Genomic DNA, 15,233 nt, shown 5'->3' with positions numbered 1-15,233 from the left:
GTGAGGGGGTTGAAAACAAATAATTTAAGGAACAATCCACTTACAGAGGTAATTCAAATAACAGAACATTGGATTATAATCTTCCTCTGCTATTGTCTATTAAAGATTTCACACTTCATTTGCTCAATTTGTAAGAAAAACATAGGATTGAGGAGTTATTTCTAAAATCTGTTTCCAGAAAGCTGGCATCACCTAGAGCAATCACATTAAGTAATTTCCTTCTCAATCACTGCTTCATATAGTTTGTTATTCTATTTGTCTACATGTAAATCTATCTCATTATCTTCAGTGATTTTATACATAAATGAGAATATCTGATGAGAAACAAAAGATGAATGAAGAAGAGGCCTTAATCAGGTGACCTTGGTCAAGATGCCTTCCTGACACTCAATTTCAGCATCTGTAAAATGAAGGGAATGATACCAGCTTTTTTGCCACATGACTAGTATTGCTGCTTAAAAGACATGCAAGCCTTCTGGATCTACGAATAAAAAGAGTAGCACTATTAGCAGTCCCTAAAAGCTAATCATCTCTTCCCTATCAAACATGGAGAAGATGTTGTGATAGCAAAGACCAAGAAACGTGAGAACTAATTTTTAGTTATAAGAAAAATTTCCCTACCAAAACTATTGTTCAAAATTATTTTAACATGGGGAACTGGTTATCTTCAGAGCACAACTGACTGATTGTACAGCATGTTTAAAGCACCTGGGTCCAGGTGAACATAAATTCTCCCTCACTGCTGAATGCGTAGCCTTGCAAAACACCTGCTGTGGGAAAATGGAGTAGGTGTCAAGAACTTCATGGACTAGACTTGTATCACACATGGCCAATTAAGCCACTCCCCCAAAAAGGTGCTGAATATTGCATGTTGATCTCAATACCAGGAAGCTTCACACCGCAGTTATCCATACAGTGTTGCAGATGGACGCCACATTCCCAAGAAATTCCCAAGATAACCTATAAATCAGAAAAGTGAGTACAACCAGTTTGAATAATGAATTGCGTATTTCTGACCTGGACCTAATGGTTTATTCATTCGAGGCTCAAAGCTTCCACTTCTGGTTAAAGAACAAGAAAGAAACATGTAAATGAAGAAACAGGAGGAGTTCTGCAGGGAGCGACACTGGCAGCATGGCCAGCTCTGCATGCTGAGTTAAATGGAGCTCAGATTCTAATAAAAGCCAGTGGGCAATGTCAAAGGGAACAAGAGAAAAAACAGCAGTAAACAATGATGAAAACTATATGTTCTGTATTTCCCAACATGCCTGTCAAAACAATCCCATAAATTGATCCATTTAGGTCGCAGAAAATCTGATCCAGTTATACAGATGGCTTGACTGCTCACATTTGCCAAGCCTGCTCCCAGGAAGGAGAGCAACATGTAGCTCAAAGTTACACTGAGGTTATGTCAGTCTCACAAGCAGTTGCTCTCGTTCGTTTTTCCTTCTCCCAACTGCCAAGTGTCTTCGAAAACCCACTTACGGAACTCTGAAATTCTCCCTTAGTGCCATCATTCAAATTATGTATTGTCTTTACCAGACTGTACCCCTAGTGCCCTTCCAGTATTCTGTTTAGCAATTGTAATGCAGAACTATAACGGACATCCAGTCAGCCTTGTCAGATTAGTTCAACTGAATCATTTTCTGCAAAAATGAAGAATAATCTACAGTACAGAGATAGGCTTGACATTGGGAATAGCACTCCTTAAACCTAAATGTCAGCCCAGTCCTCAGTGAAATCTCAAGTAAGGTAGGATTCAGTCTACCTGTTGTATTTATTTTTAAACCAAGACATAGGCAATGAAGTCCAGTACACCCATTTTGGAGAGTGCTGAGCACTGCGCCAGAATTACAAGGCATTTATCTACAGTCAGAAAGTTGCCTGAGTGCTTAAATACAGCCCTGCCAGCAGCATCAGAAAACTCATGTTCTGCAGTGGTAGGTGCCACTCTATGAACCAGCTTCTCTTTTGCTGTCTACATTCAAGTACAACGGCATCTGAGCTCCACCTATTTCTCACAGAGAAGGCTCAAAAACTGGTTAAACTTGTGCTCAAATTGAGTTGAACCCATATTTCGACCAAAGGTGGGAAGAACCCTTCCAAACCAAACCATTCTACAACTCTATGTTAACTCCAGTGTTTGAATCAGTTCTCAGCAACAGATGTGAGCACAAGCAAGGAGGTTGCATTACACAAACTTGTACATGCTACTGCCTGATTTGAGCAAGCCAGCTGTAAATCACGAGAGCCTGAAAATAAGGCCAAATAAAAGAAAATGAAATCAAAGATAACGCTGGAAAAGTTCTTAAGAAGGAGGGTGGGTGGAAGAAGTGATTTTTGAAATACAGCTCTGTTAGGACTAACTACAGAACAGTCTGTCCTGGGAGAGACAACTCTGTAATAAACTGAAAACTTTTGTTCTTTAAGTTTTGGGTGTTTTTTTCCCCCTCTTGAGCACTGCTTCATTCACACTGCTAAAAGTGAAGAAAGCAAGATGTTAAGGAAATCATCTAGTGACAGTTTTCAACATTGGTCTCAGTTCTCTGAGGAAAAAGTTAGAGGTGTGAGACTTGCTATGAAATTGCCAGTATTATGGCAGCTGCCCAAAGCCCACTCAGAAAGGTGCAAAACACTACCCTAGAAAAGCTAGGGACCCTGACCTAATAAATCATACTGTTACACAAGAAAAAGCAGAATCTGTCTGATCATTGATCTGACTCTAGAGACATTATGATGGTGACATTTTTTCCTTATTTGCACTTTGTGTAATGCATGTACCATGTGTTTCAAGATCGGGATAATAATCTCAGCCATGCCCACTCATTGCACTGCAGCCTGGGCAAAGACTGAAGAGAGATCAGGAATCAGCACTTCTTGCCCTTCTGAATCAAGAACATTCCTTCTGAAAATAAACAAGCAGGGCTATCACTTTCTTCTACCAGTAATTGATTATGCAAGTACTCATCACTTATTAAAATCTCTATCTTTAAAAAAAATCACCCTGCTAACTTGTTGACCTCAATGATATATTGGACTGGTTTGTATTTTTTAAGTGGACAGACAAATTCAGGATTTGCATGCCTTCTTTTAAATTTCCAAGTCTGGAAACATGGGCCACCATGTCAATGGCAGGATGGATGCATCTAAACAGGGCATTTTTCTCAAAAATTCCATGCCTTAGAGCCCAGAGTATGAGGCATTTTAAGAATATCTTTTTCTTTTTCTTTTTTTTTTTTTTTACTATTTTTTCCCAGAAGGACTATTTTTGTTAATGTCTATTATTCTGTCACACTTATTCAAGCTGAATTTCATCTACCATTGTGCTCCTTAATCCCTCAATGTATTTAAATCCATCTGGAATTTTTCTAAATCCTCCATAGTTCTTCCTAACAGAGACAATTTGCCCATGGGGTACCACTAATCCCTCTACACGCTGAGAAGCAGCAGTTCATGACGAATCTTTCCCTCCTATCTCATAACCAGCTCTTAATCCGCAGAGACACCGTGGCCCTTGCTCTGTGAGTCACACTCCTTAAAGTCGGTATGAAGAGCATCCCATTTATCTCCTGTTGATTTGGAGGGCAGGTACAACTTGTGGTTTTTTGCTGCAACAGCAGCTTTTCTCCCAGGAGAGGCTGATGCATCTCCTCAGAAGGTACTTTGCTCCCTCGGGGCTACTGGGACCAATCCTACCACAGAGGTAAAGAGAGAGACTCTGTCACGGTCTTCTGGAGGCAGAAGCACAGTACTCTTCCAATAGAAATAGCCAAGACATATGATGTGAAAGTGGTTTATCACTAATGTTGTTTCAGAGCATGAGATCACAGCACAGAGAAGCTGGAAACAATACAAGGAAAATGTTTATTTTAAGGAAACAGATTTTTTTTTTTCTCCTAAGACTGGTAAATTCAGTTATGGAAGCATGAAATAGATGGATGTGAACTTCTCTTTGTATGCAAAGTTTAACAGTAACTGAAGAATGGAAGAGCTACATCACAGAAAAGAGTCATAGTTTTAACAAGGCTTCTCAAGGAAATCTCAAGAAAAGACTACTGGAACATTTTAACATCAAAGTAATTCATAGAGTTACCATTATATTCTGTCTGAGCCCACCAAGCCTAAAGGATACTTAGACACCAAAATTGTACTTATTTTTCTTTTATGGAAGTGCCCCTCAGAGTAACCCACATGACATACTATAATGAAAGTCCTGGGCACTGATGCTTCATCAAGTACATGGTGTTACAACATTTGCCTTTTCTGTCTTAGTTTGAGTCTTTTGTCTGTGTTCCAATGTAGCTTCATCTATGTTGAAATACTCATCTCCAGTACATACTGAGAGAAGAAATAAATTTCAGCACTAAACATATTTTATCTGATGTGAACTCAGCCTGTACGTCAAATTCAGTTATATCATAATGAATTTTGAAAATGATTCGCATTTATTCAGTAGTGATGTAAGCAACCAAATATTGTCAGAGTGCAGAGCTACTCACTGGGTTCCTGGAGAGCCGCCTGATGTCACAGCACACTGACTGTAAACACTGAAAGGATACTGCAATTTTATTGCTTTAGGTGCAGTTTGTTTTAAGATGATGCTTTTCTCATTGGCTTTATTGGCCTTTAAACCTTTTTAAACTTTTTTTTTTTTTTTTTTTGACAGCTCAGCAAATCCCCACTTTCCATATTTTTTTTTCATCTTTTTTTCACCACAAATGAGTGTGAATTTAAACCCCTTAATACACACAGATTCAAGTCCAGACCAATTTGTAACACAGATGACACCTGGTAAAAATCAATGGCAGTGGTAAGGCTACGAAGGTCGGAGTGATAACGGCATTGTGGAAACACAAGAGTGATTGAGAAGTCAAGAAGGATCAACTCTCTGGAGTTATAATTGAAGTGTGACCCTGTTCCAGCCTGTGCTTGTATTGTTCCAAATAAGCAGTACCTCCAGCTATGTTAACAGTGACATATTCATACAGACACATATTTAATGGCAAAAAAAAAAAATAAAAAAAAAAATGGGAATAATGGCAATAATCTGTGCCATGCTGATGATATTCTCCTTTTCAAGACTGTTCTCCACCATAGCACTCCTTAATGCATTTTGAAGCTGAATGTCTGAAGCAGTGATGGAGTTTACTTGTCATAAACCCAAAATCTGTGATACAAAAAAAAGTCTTGACAAAGCAAAAAAAAAATTTTTTTTTTGTTTTGTTCTTTTAAATCAAATACTTCCTTCATATGAGTGATTAATAAATGAAATTGAGGACAGCTGGTGACATACTTTGATGGACTTCTAACTTTTCATATATTCTCTACCTTAATATCACCAAAAATGTTTTTCCTTCAAGGTAACTTAAAAGCCCCAACCACATTACAATGCAGATGGTTTAAACTACAAAAAACAAAGTACATCCATCAGCCTAATGTTTAAAGAAGGAAAATAGAGAAACGCAAACATTTCTGGAAGACATCAAAACGTTTAACATTAAAAAATTACTTTTTCTGAAACTCAATCTCCATTCTATCAATAAATTAAGTCTGAATTTATCTCTCCATCAGACACACCATAATCTGAAGATTGTAGCATACCTGCCTCTAAAACAGCAAATGGAAATATCTATTTAATAGTAAAATTAAATTATTTTCCCTGTTCTGATTTATTAGTGTTCTGAATTAGTCCTCACTGATCTTCTCCTTGTGAAACATTTTCTTGCATGTCATATAAATGATTTAGAGTGAGATAAAAGTGGCTTCATTCTAATTTTTAGTGATCAGATGTTTACATTGAATACATGTTATCTGAGTCAAGAAATTCCAAAAATTTATCGGGCATGAAAATCAAATCATTGCATGTTTATAGCTGAACCTCCCAGAAATGAGCAGAACACTGATGAAAAAGTGCTAGTAGATGATGGACTGCATTATAATTCATTTTGATGAATTCACTGGAATTCCAACCTTTATTTTTGTCCTTTTCACACATTCCAAAAGTTTAATATTTGTCACTCTTAAAATGATTTACATGGTAATTACCAGAAAAAGACTGCAATGGACTAGAAGGATTGACCATATGGAATTTTGAGATACCGCATCATCTCAGATGTTTTATGTCTGCCACTGTTATAGAAGCAAAACACAGTTTAGCACCCCATCCCTATGATAAGAAGCATATAATCCAATGAGGAAAAGATCTGTAGAATGGAGACAGCAGAATGGCATGAACCCACTCAAAGACAGGCTTTGGTGCCTCTGCACTGGCTGCAGGCCCATGTGACCCAGAAAAGAGATGCTAATGCAGAAGAGAAGACATGGAAAGAGAAAATGGTGGATCTAGGAACATTTTTAAGAACACCAGCCATATTTGTTCAGCTGGGCAGAGAGATATAAATGTGAGCTACTCATTGCGGCACTCTTGGGACTCCAGGTGCACTGCTAAAATTACCCACTGCATTTCATCTGTTCAAGGGACCAGACTTAGTGCCATTACTCCATGTCATGGATCAGCTGGTTACCAGTTAAATCAAGCCAAAATCTGGCTCTGGATATTCCTCTAGAGGTGATTCACAAAGCTTCACCCACTAGCAAACAGAGCAAAACATCTGGGGAAGTGAAAAGTGGGATAGATGGGTGCCTAGGTGGACTCTTGTGAAGTTATCTACATAGCAGGTTCTGGGATAAGGTAGTTTAATGTATTTTGGAAGAACAAAAGTGAAGGGCATCAGAAGTAGAATAGGCTATCATACCACCTCTGCATGTAAAACAAAGAAGAAATTAAAAATATTCAAAGCTGAATTCTCATACAGCTATTAAGCTATGCTTAACCACTGTTTTTCTGCTATTTTCTCATACATGAAAAACATGCAGTATAATTTGCCTATGAGAATGTATAACATTAGAATGAAGCTGAAACACAGCATTAAAGCAGTGATGTGAAGGATGCAATTTCTGCCACTGAGATTCACAATGATACTGGAGGATTAAAGAGGAAAAAAATGATTTTGTGTCTAGAAAACACTAGGGAGTGTGAATAATTACACGTGAACAGCTAACCAAGGAATATTCTAGATTTACTTCTAAATATTGGTCATGGTGCTGAGACAATGACAGAACTGTCTTCTCACCAATAAATTCACAGGCAAGTTTTTTCTACTTGTATTATTTATGTAGCATATCAAGCTATATTATAAGAAGCAAAATTTTTGGCTTTTAGTTCAATGTAGGACAGTTATTTATTTACACATGGGCAGAATCTCCTAGTGGAATTGATAAATTGAGCAATAAAAACTTTACATTTTTCCTTTTTTACTTTTTGCTGGCAAGCAGTGCTGTCAGGAACTGATTTTTACAAACTTTAGTACCAAGAACATTTCTGTTTTATTTCTTTTAGTTTTTAAAGCTAGTTGTAGAATTTAAGTGAAGAATATGCACTTTTTTTCCCCCCCTTGATAAGATATACTTGCATATAGAACAACAGTTTCAAAGAGGACATTGAGATACGTAGGGAAGCTCAAATCAGCGTTTCTGTTTGTACATGTGTGTATTAAAGGACAAGAACATTCAGTTATTATTTTCTAAGGAGAGCTGATAAGGCTCGTGAAGTACAAATGCTCAGCTTTTAAGATGCATCAAGACTTTCTAGTCACAAAGAACAATAAGATCTACCATTCCTGTTTCCCTGTATACATTGCGATTCATTTTTATTTTATATTTCATTCTTAAAAGCAATTAAAATGCCCTGCATATCTCTGGTAGAAATAACACATGATGAAGATCATGAAAATACAATTCTTTAACGACTTGCCGAGGAAAAGAGAAAACCTGCAGAATGAACTGAGAATTCTGTACAGCCCAGCTTCAGGGTCCTAACCTCAGCAACATCCTGTAGCAAGTAATCATTATACACAGAGCAACATCCTTTATCACCTTTATGAAGGTGCAAAAATAGTTTCAAGCTCTTAGAATCAACCTAATCCTTAGCATATTACATGGGTCAGACTAATCACCTTTCGTAGCAATCTTATACTATGAACAGGAGATAATTTTCAGCTTTTTTTCTGAAGTAACTCTACAGATTACCAGCTACCTCAAATTAAAAGCACAGAACTGACTGCATAATCCAATTAAGTTTAAATATCGTGAACAGATTTACAGCCTATCTAATTTTACATAGACAGTCTGGAATTGAGCTAACATGACAAAACACAAACTATCTAGGAACTGACTAATACAACAGTGCCAGAAGTTGGCTGACAAGCCAACAGAACTGCTATGAACAGTGTGGATTTAATGTATCTGAATACCTTAAAGTTTTGAGTAGTTTATTTGGAACTGACCTGAAAAGATGATCAAGTCCAACTGTCTGATCAACTCAGGACTAAGCAGATTTAAAGGGTGATGTACAAATTCCTCCTGATCAGCCAACAGGCATTATGCATCAACTACCTCTCTTGGAAGCCTACTCCACTGTTTGACCATCTTCAACTTAAAGACATTTTCGTGATGTCCAAACTGAGCCTCCACTGGTGCAGCTTTTGCTGTTCCCACAAGTCCTGCCATTGGTTACCAGGAGAGAGCTCTGCTTCCACTCCTCATGGAGAAGCAGAGAGCAACAAGGTTATCTCTAAATCTCCTATTCTCTGAACTAGAAACAGTCCTCATTCTCTTCTCATAGAGATGCCTTTCAGCCCATGCTTTACAGCACACATATTCTGATAAATCACAACATAAGACAGGATTCTTTGCATTTGAAGTCCAAAATATTATGATTAGGCAGTGAAAAGAAATAAACTTTCTACTCTCCAAATACAATTTTCCTTAGTGCATAGTCTAGCTACTAGTTATGAAACTCCAGACCAGCTTCACTGTTTACACGGCTGAGCAAGCAGCAGCTTGCATTTAGTTTTGCTGGAGCCGGTAAGAACTACGTGTTCTGGATAGTCAGGCTTTGGATTGCCTCATGAGGGACTCAGCAGCTGTGTTTAAATGTTTTGATTGTGGGATTTTGGCCCGCAGCTCAGAGCACATCTTGTCAGACAAATGAGAGTATTGCCATCTTTCCATTTTAAACAAAAACTTTCCATACTTGAAGAAGTTCGAAAAAGAGAAAAAGTTTTTTAGTCTGAGACTTCTCTGATTGAAGAGCTCCCACTGATATATTCCCACTATAACAGGGAGGTATTTTATAGCTATGGCTGAAGCAGCATGCAAGTGAAAATAACTTCCTTCAGATAATTTCATTTTATAGGATTATTTCAGAGATTAGTAGAAACAGCTCATAGCGGTAATTCTGAGAAAGAAACAAATCTCTTTCACACAAATCCTACAGTGGTTGAATATCAATTTTTTGAAGGAGAAAAAAGTAAACAAAGTAAATCACCCAATTTGATTGGTTTCTCAGCATAATAAAGTGCTGAAGCAGCACAGTGGAGGATTTGCTGGACAATTTTCTCCACTGAAGCTGTCAATTCATTCTGAAGCTTAGTGCTGATGGATATTATGGATTGGTATGGATTGCACTGCTCCAGCCATCTGAAAGGTCACTAGACAAACACAGCAGGAGTGACCTATTGTTCTTGCCATTGACAATCACACTGCCATTTTGACAAATCTTTAAACTATCACAAATCTTTTATTTAAGTATTACATGGAAATGTTTATCTTTTCTTTGTGGCACAATTAAAAGCTGGCATCTTAGGAGTTCACTGAAGCAGTCGTAATATCTCCTTGGGTCACGCTTGCAAAGCCACGGAAGCCTGAGAATCTAATAGTGAATGGATCACCTTTGACATCTGTCAACTATACCACTGAGTATAATCTTTTCAGTTCCATTTTCAGATCACAAGGTGAAAAGAACTCAAGCTATTATCCCTAGTGTACAAATATGCTGGACTATTTCCCTTTCTTACTGAAAGGCCACTGTTTCAGCCATAAAAATGAAGCTTCACTGCACCAAAAAATCGTGGCCAATAAAAACTGATGGGTTGGAACTATGACATATTGGTTTGTGGAGAAAAGAGAAAAACATACAAAGACGGTATTATCAGAAAATAAAAAAGTACTTATCATGTTAGATTTCTGCATTTCATATCATGTGCACAAGCTATGGTTGGATTTCACAGTTAAGCCCCACACTAATAATAATTTTAATTCTATAATCTTAATTGTGCTTACTGCTGTTAGAAACATACTTCACATTTGTCTAAAACGCAGGCTTAGAAAGACATAATTCACACACATATTTAGCTCCAGCTTCCTTCATTTAAAATAGAGCCCTTTAAAAAAAGCAAAAAAGATTTAAGTGCAAAGTATGTAAGATCAGTTGTCAGACAAACTTCCTGAATACTCATAGACTACAACCACCACTTAAGTAAGAGAGCTTTTAGATTCACATAGATTAAAGAATTTACTGGTTAAAGTAATAGTTAAAGTCCCTTTTCTACACTGTGAAAGTATAATATACATGCACTGATAATATATATGCACTGATATATATAAATGTGCAGCATACACTTATTGCAAAGCCATTTGTTACTGTTATTTATTCAATGCAGTAAGTGACTGATTTTGTACTGATTTGCAGTATAAAAACAAACTGATGCAGGGAACATTAACATTTCCCTTCTGTGCAGTAATAGTTAACAAACATCATCATTTTCTCTATTCTCTCTCCCTAGAAAGGTTACAATTACAGCAACATTCATGAAAACAAGTCTTTATTAAAACTCTCAGCTACACTAATCCAATTGCTCTCTAAGGCCACTTTATGAACTAAAGAAATGTTTATGAAAAATATTAGTAAGTAATAGATAACCATTATAGAACATATTTCACTGTTCCTGCAGAGTGGGCAAGTTCATTTTTAGCATGTTTAATTTCCCAGCTTTTATTATTCTTACAAAGTTTCAGAATATATTGAAAAATCGCTTTTAAAAGATAAAATGTTTCCATTTTACTTTTTTGTTGCAATTACCCATATTTAAGACAAAGAGGATTAATGACTCCCCCAAAACTAGCAAACAAAAAAGAGTGCATTTTGGAAGCTGAAGTTCTGAGAGAAGTCCTCTTCCACTGCAATGAAATTGGTTTGCTGTAGTCCAAATGCTATTTCACCCCGATCAAAAAATATATATTTTTTACTTTAATTCTATTACTAACTCATTCTAGATTACAAACTACAAAAAATAAATAAATAAATAAAAATACTTGCATGTTCTCTACAGTGACTTTGGAAAAAAATGAGATTCAGTCGTTCCTATTGTGCTTAGAATGTAGTGAGGAGTTATCAGTTAATTTAACTGGATGCAGATACTATGCACTTTATGTATCAAGCCGGTTACCATTACATATACATATATAGAGAGATTGGGAGGGGCGTGGGGAAAGACCAAGAGAGAGAGAAAAACTTGTGTATTCGAAACATTTAAACTAGTTTAATATCATTTGCTAAAAAAAAAAAATTAAAAAAAAAAATCTGTATATTTTGTATCTACATCCCTGTGTTTATCTAAAATCATCTTGTCTGAAAATGACTAGAAATGCAATAATCTAATATGTATGAAATATACATTTTGTCCTTCTTTTATTAAAATTTGTGAAGGAGATGAACAAAACTACAACAAATTGCATATGTGTACACGGAGTCCTCTATGACCAGGAACATTTAGACAAACAAACCTCTCCAGCAATTTCCATTGAGTAACAAGAGACATTAGCTGGGCTAGTTAGGAGAAAACCTTGTAAGATGAGTGGACATTCTACATGCTGCAAAGACAGCAAGTCAGAGCTTAGAGTTATAAAAGCTTTTAGAGAATTTATCAGTAAAGTAAGTCAGTGTGGTGGCAATGGGACATAAAGGTGCTTTCCAGACTGATTGGAGCTGGGAGAAATAGCACTGAGCAGCAATAAAAAGTAGTTTCTACTGTTTCACATAGCATTGATATGCAGGACACAGAGCTGCGGTTAAACTAGAGTCCTCCATCAATTTCTACTAAACTGGTTTCAGTAACTTAGGAGACTCCCGAGTGCCTTGTTGGCAACCTACCTGAAGGACTAAGATGTGACCTAAACAAAAGACTGGGAGAATAATCTGCCAATAACTAGCTTTTTCTAGGAAGAGGTTGTTTAGAATAGTTAACCAGGCTCCAGTTTCCAGTAGTAACCAGTCATACAGCCTGAGTGTGTTACAGGAAAACAGCTTGTAGCTGCAAAAGTGGTTTAATCTGGTTAACTAAATTCAAAGCACTTGATGAGTAAGTGATGAACAACTGACACACAAGCAAGTTATCAGCAGTGTAAGAGGATGCCAAATCATTTGGGACTCTCCTTAAGCACATACTCCAAAACTCCCAAAGAGTGAGTACAGTCCTTCAGGATTTCTGATTCCGATAACTAACTTTTGTTTTCTCCAAGGTAACCTCTGAGTCCTTATGAATATATTCCTTACATTATCTCTGAGAGCAGGTGTTTGTTCCCTACTTTTTGAGTTATCTCTGTCTTTCCATGTCTCTTTGATGTTTGCACGCTGCCAAGCCTCAGCTTTCACTCCCTCCTCTACTGCCTGTCCCTCCATGCGCTACATAAAATCTCTTCTCTCTTCCCCCAAAATATCATCTTGCCTTTGCGATCCCATCATTTTTAAGTGCAGCCCCTGTGAGAAAGATGTTCTTTCTGGTACCCAGCCACTTAGAAACAACAGGGTGTGGACAAAACAAGAACTCAACAGTCCTGTTGCCTTCAGTCTCATTAATGAGTCAGACAGAAGAGTCTATCTGTGCTACAGAACTTTCTGTCTCTGTTTCTCAGTAGTATCAAGCAGAGAATTGTATGGTCATCCTAGGAATTCCTAACTTTTCAGACAAATTCAGTTAGGATGGCTAATCAAATATAACATTGCTCTTACAGGAAGACAAGGATGTAAAAGCGCTCTTAATGTTCTAAACTCCCAAATGCTCTTATGTTAAACTGTCTATCCCTAGTGGAAAAAGTTGCCTTTTGAAAATATAGCATGAAATGTCAAATTCATTAGTGACATGACCTGAAATAATTAGGTCTCTCTTTCAAAACCAGCTGCATATGGGAGGTTTAGATTGCTAGTTGTTTTTTTTTTCCTGATCAAAAATGAAACCACAGAGAAAACATTGTGCTCTATTATTGTGTGCCATTTTTTCAAAGAATGAGTCAGGCATTGATATTTAGGCCACTTTCAAGTCAAATATTTAAAGAGCACATCCTAAGCATAAGCACACTTACTGACATATTGGAAGGTCACTGGAACATGAGAAGATAAAGTCTAAGCAAAAGACCTACAAAACTAAGTATCTTCCATGCTGGAGGAGGAAAGGCAACTGTAAAATAAAATAAATAAAAAAAAATAAAATAAAATAAAGGAACTGTTTTCTTATATTTTCATCAAAGTACTGAACCAGCAGAAAACAGTTTCAGATGTATTAAAAATCAAGCCTGTGGCATTTTCCTCTTATGCATTCATATTTCATTAGGTGCAATGACTTCATCTTTTATACATTTAAAAAGCCATTCAAATTGGCTGCTGTACTTACTCTTTCACTGTCACAATATAGCCATATTCTTTCTCCTCTGCAGACTTCACTTCAAGCTGTATGCCTTGTCCTGCATTTTTCTGAGGCTGTTCATAGGAGTTTCCATCCTTCATTAAAGCATTCTTAATCCAGTAGCGGGTCTCGCTTGGGTCTTTGGAGTCAGATTCAGTGCTCTTTGTAGCTGTCAGCTCCCTGGAGAAAGTCTCACTTTTTACATTTTCCACACCAGCATTTATTTCTTCTGAGGAAGAAGAGTCAGTGTCTTCAGATTTCTTGGTTTCTGACTTAGTTGATTCTCCAGGCTTTAGGTCTTTAGGCATATTTCCAGGTAATGCATTATTTTTCAAGAAGTTAATTAATTTTGCAGTGTTCTCCTGTATTAAAAGAATATAATTATGATTTGTAAAGCTAAATGTGTTACAATGAAAAACAAAATTGATATATTCATTCAAGTTTATATTGATATGTTAGAGCATTAATAGACTGGCCATCTTATTTATTTCTGCATGTTTCAAGATGATGCAGGAATGAAATATTTATTCAGTAATAACAAATGAATGTTAAATTATGCCACTGCAATTTGCAATAGATTTAGCATGGGTGAAAGATTTTTATATTATATATATAATATATATATTTAATATATTTTATATCTAAAGTTATAGTCTTATTCAAATACCACAGTATTGTTACTCACAGAAAGTCTGTCTAATAAACTGAAACAACAAGCAAACGAGCAAACGTCAAACAATTCCCAGGAATAACTCATTAGTTGGATTCATTATATAAAAATTTATTGCAGCCAAGGACTTGGGAGGAGATGATGGCTTATGGATTCTTCATGCTCTGTGTCAAATACATTTTTTTTCACATCCTCTATTCAAACTGTCACCAATAAATTCATTCATGGGATTCTCTATAAGTCAATCATGAATGCACCACTTTATCCCCCTGATGAATTTCATGTAGGTGGTTAGAACTCCTGACAAATTGTCCACCTGCGCGTTTGCCTTGCTTGGTAGATGGACAGCTATTGAAGAGATTTTATTGCAAACAGAAAAGGATTTACTCAGCTTTTTGACAGAGCACATAGCAGGAAAAGTTTCATTGCAGTTTATAAAAAAAAGTATTTCCTTGAGTATTTTTGCTTCATGAAACCCATAAAAAGAATGATGAATAGTCCTAATAAAGGGATGAATATAGAACAAGTCTACAGGGTATGATTCAAAGTTCATGAGGAATATTAGTAAAGTTACTTGGATTAGAATCCAAAATCTGATGTTACCACCTTGGGAAGTGTTTTCATGCCTAAAACTTTTGAATCATCTCTGATATTAAACAATTTGGAATAATTAACTGTAAAGTAAAAAACTGATGAACAGCAGATTCTATGCAAGGAGAAGCAATTCTGAACCCACCCAGACAAAGGTGTCCTCAGAGAGAGCATGTTTTATTCAACTGCTTCTCAAAACCAGGTATCTCAGCCACGATACTTACTTTCCCCAGGACCAGAATCCATATGGCAGAGGAAAGCAAAGTATTCCCAGTAGAACACCTCAGTACTCCAAATTCACTGACCAGGTAAAGAGCCTGAATTTATCTGTGCTTTGGGATCTGTTATGAATTATGACCATTTACAGCCCAAAGAAAGGCAAAGAAAAAAAA

General features: G+C 36.7%; 1 protein-coding gene across 4 annotated transcripts in view; it reads right to left on the bottom strand.

The window, feature by feature from the left end:
- Positions 1 to 15,233, bottom strand: part of PTPRN2 (protein tyrosine phosphatase receptor type N2) — a 608,667-nt gene that overhangs the window by 362,623 nt on the left and 230,811 nt on the right. For all 4 annotated transcript variants that reach the window (XM_032442979.2, XM_015852813.3, XM_032442980.2 and 1 more), the window contains exon 9: positions 13,569 to 13,942. In XM_032442979.2, the coding sequence (XP_032298870.1) occupies positions 13,569 to 13,942 (374 nt within the window). The remainder of the gene's footprint in view (positions 1 to 13,568; positions 13,943 to 15,233) is intronic.

Source organism: Coturnix japonica, chromosome 2, assembly GCF_054131305.1.
Source record: "Coturnix japonica strain WE chromosome 2, WE-NBRP24, whole genome shotgun sequence".
NCBI classification, from domain to species: Eukaryota; Metazoa; Chordata; class Aves; order Galliformes; family Phasianidae; genus Coturnix; species Coturnix japonica.
This window is presented reverse-complemented; position numbering and strand designations above follow the sequence as displayed.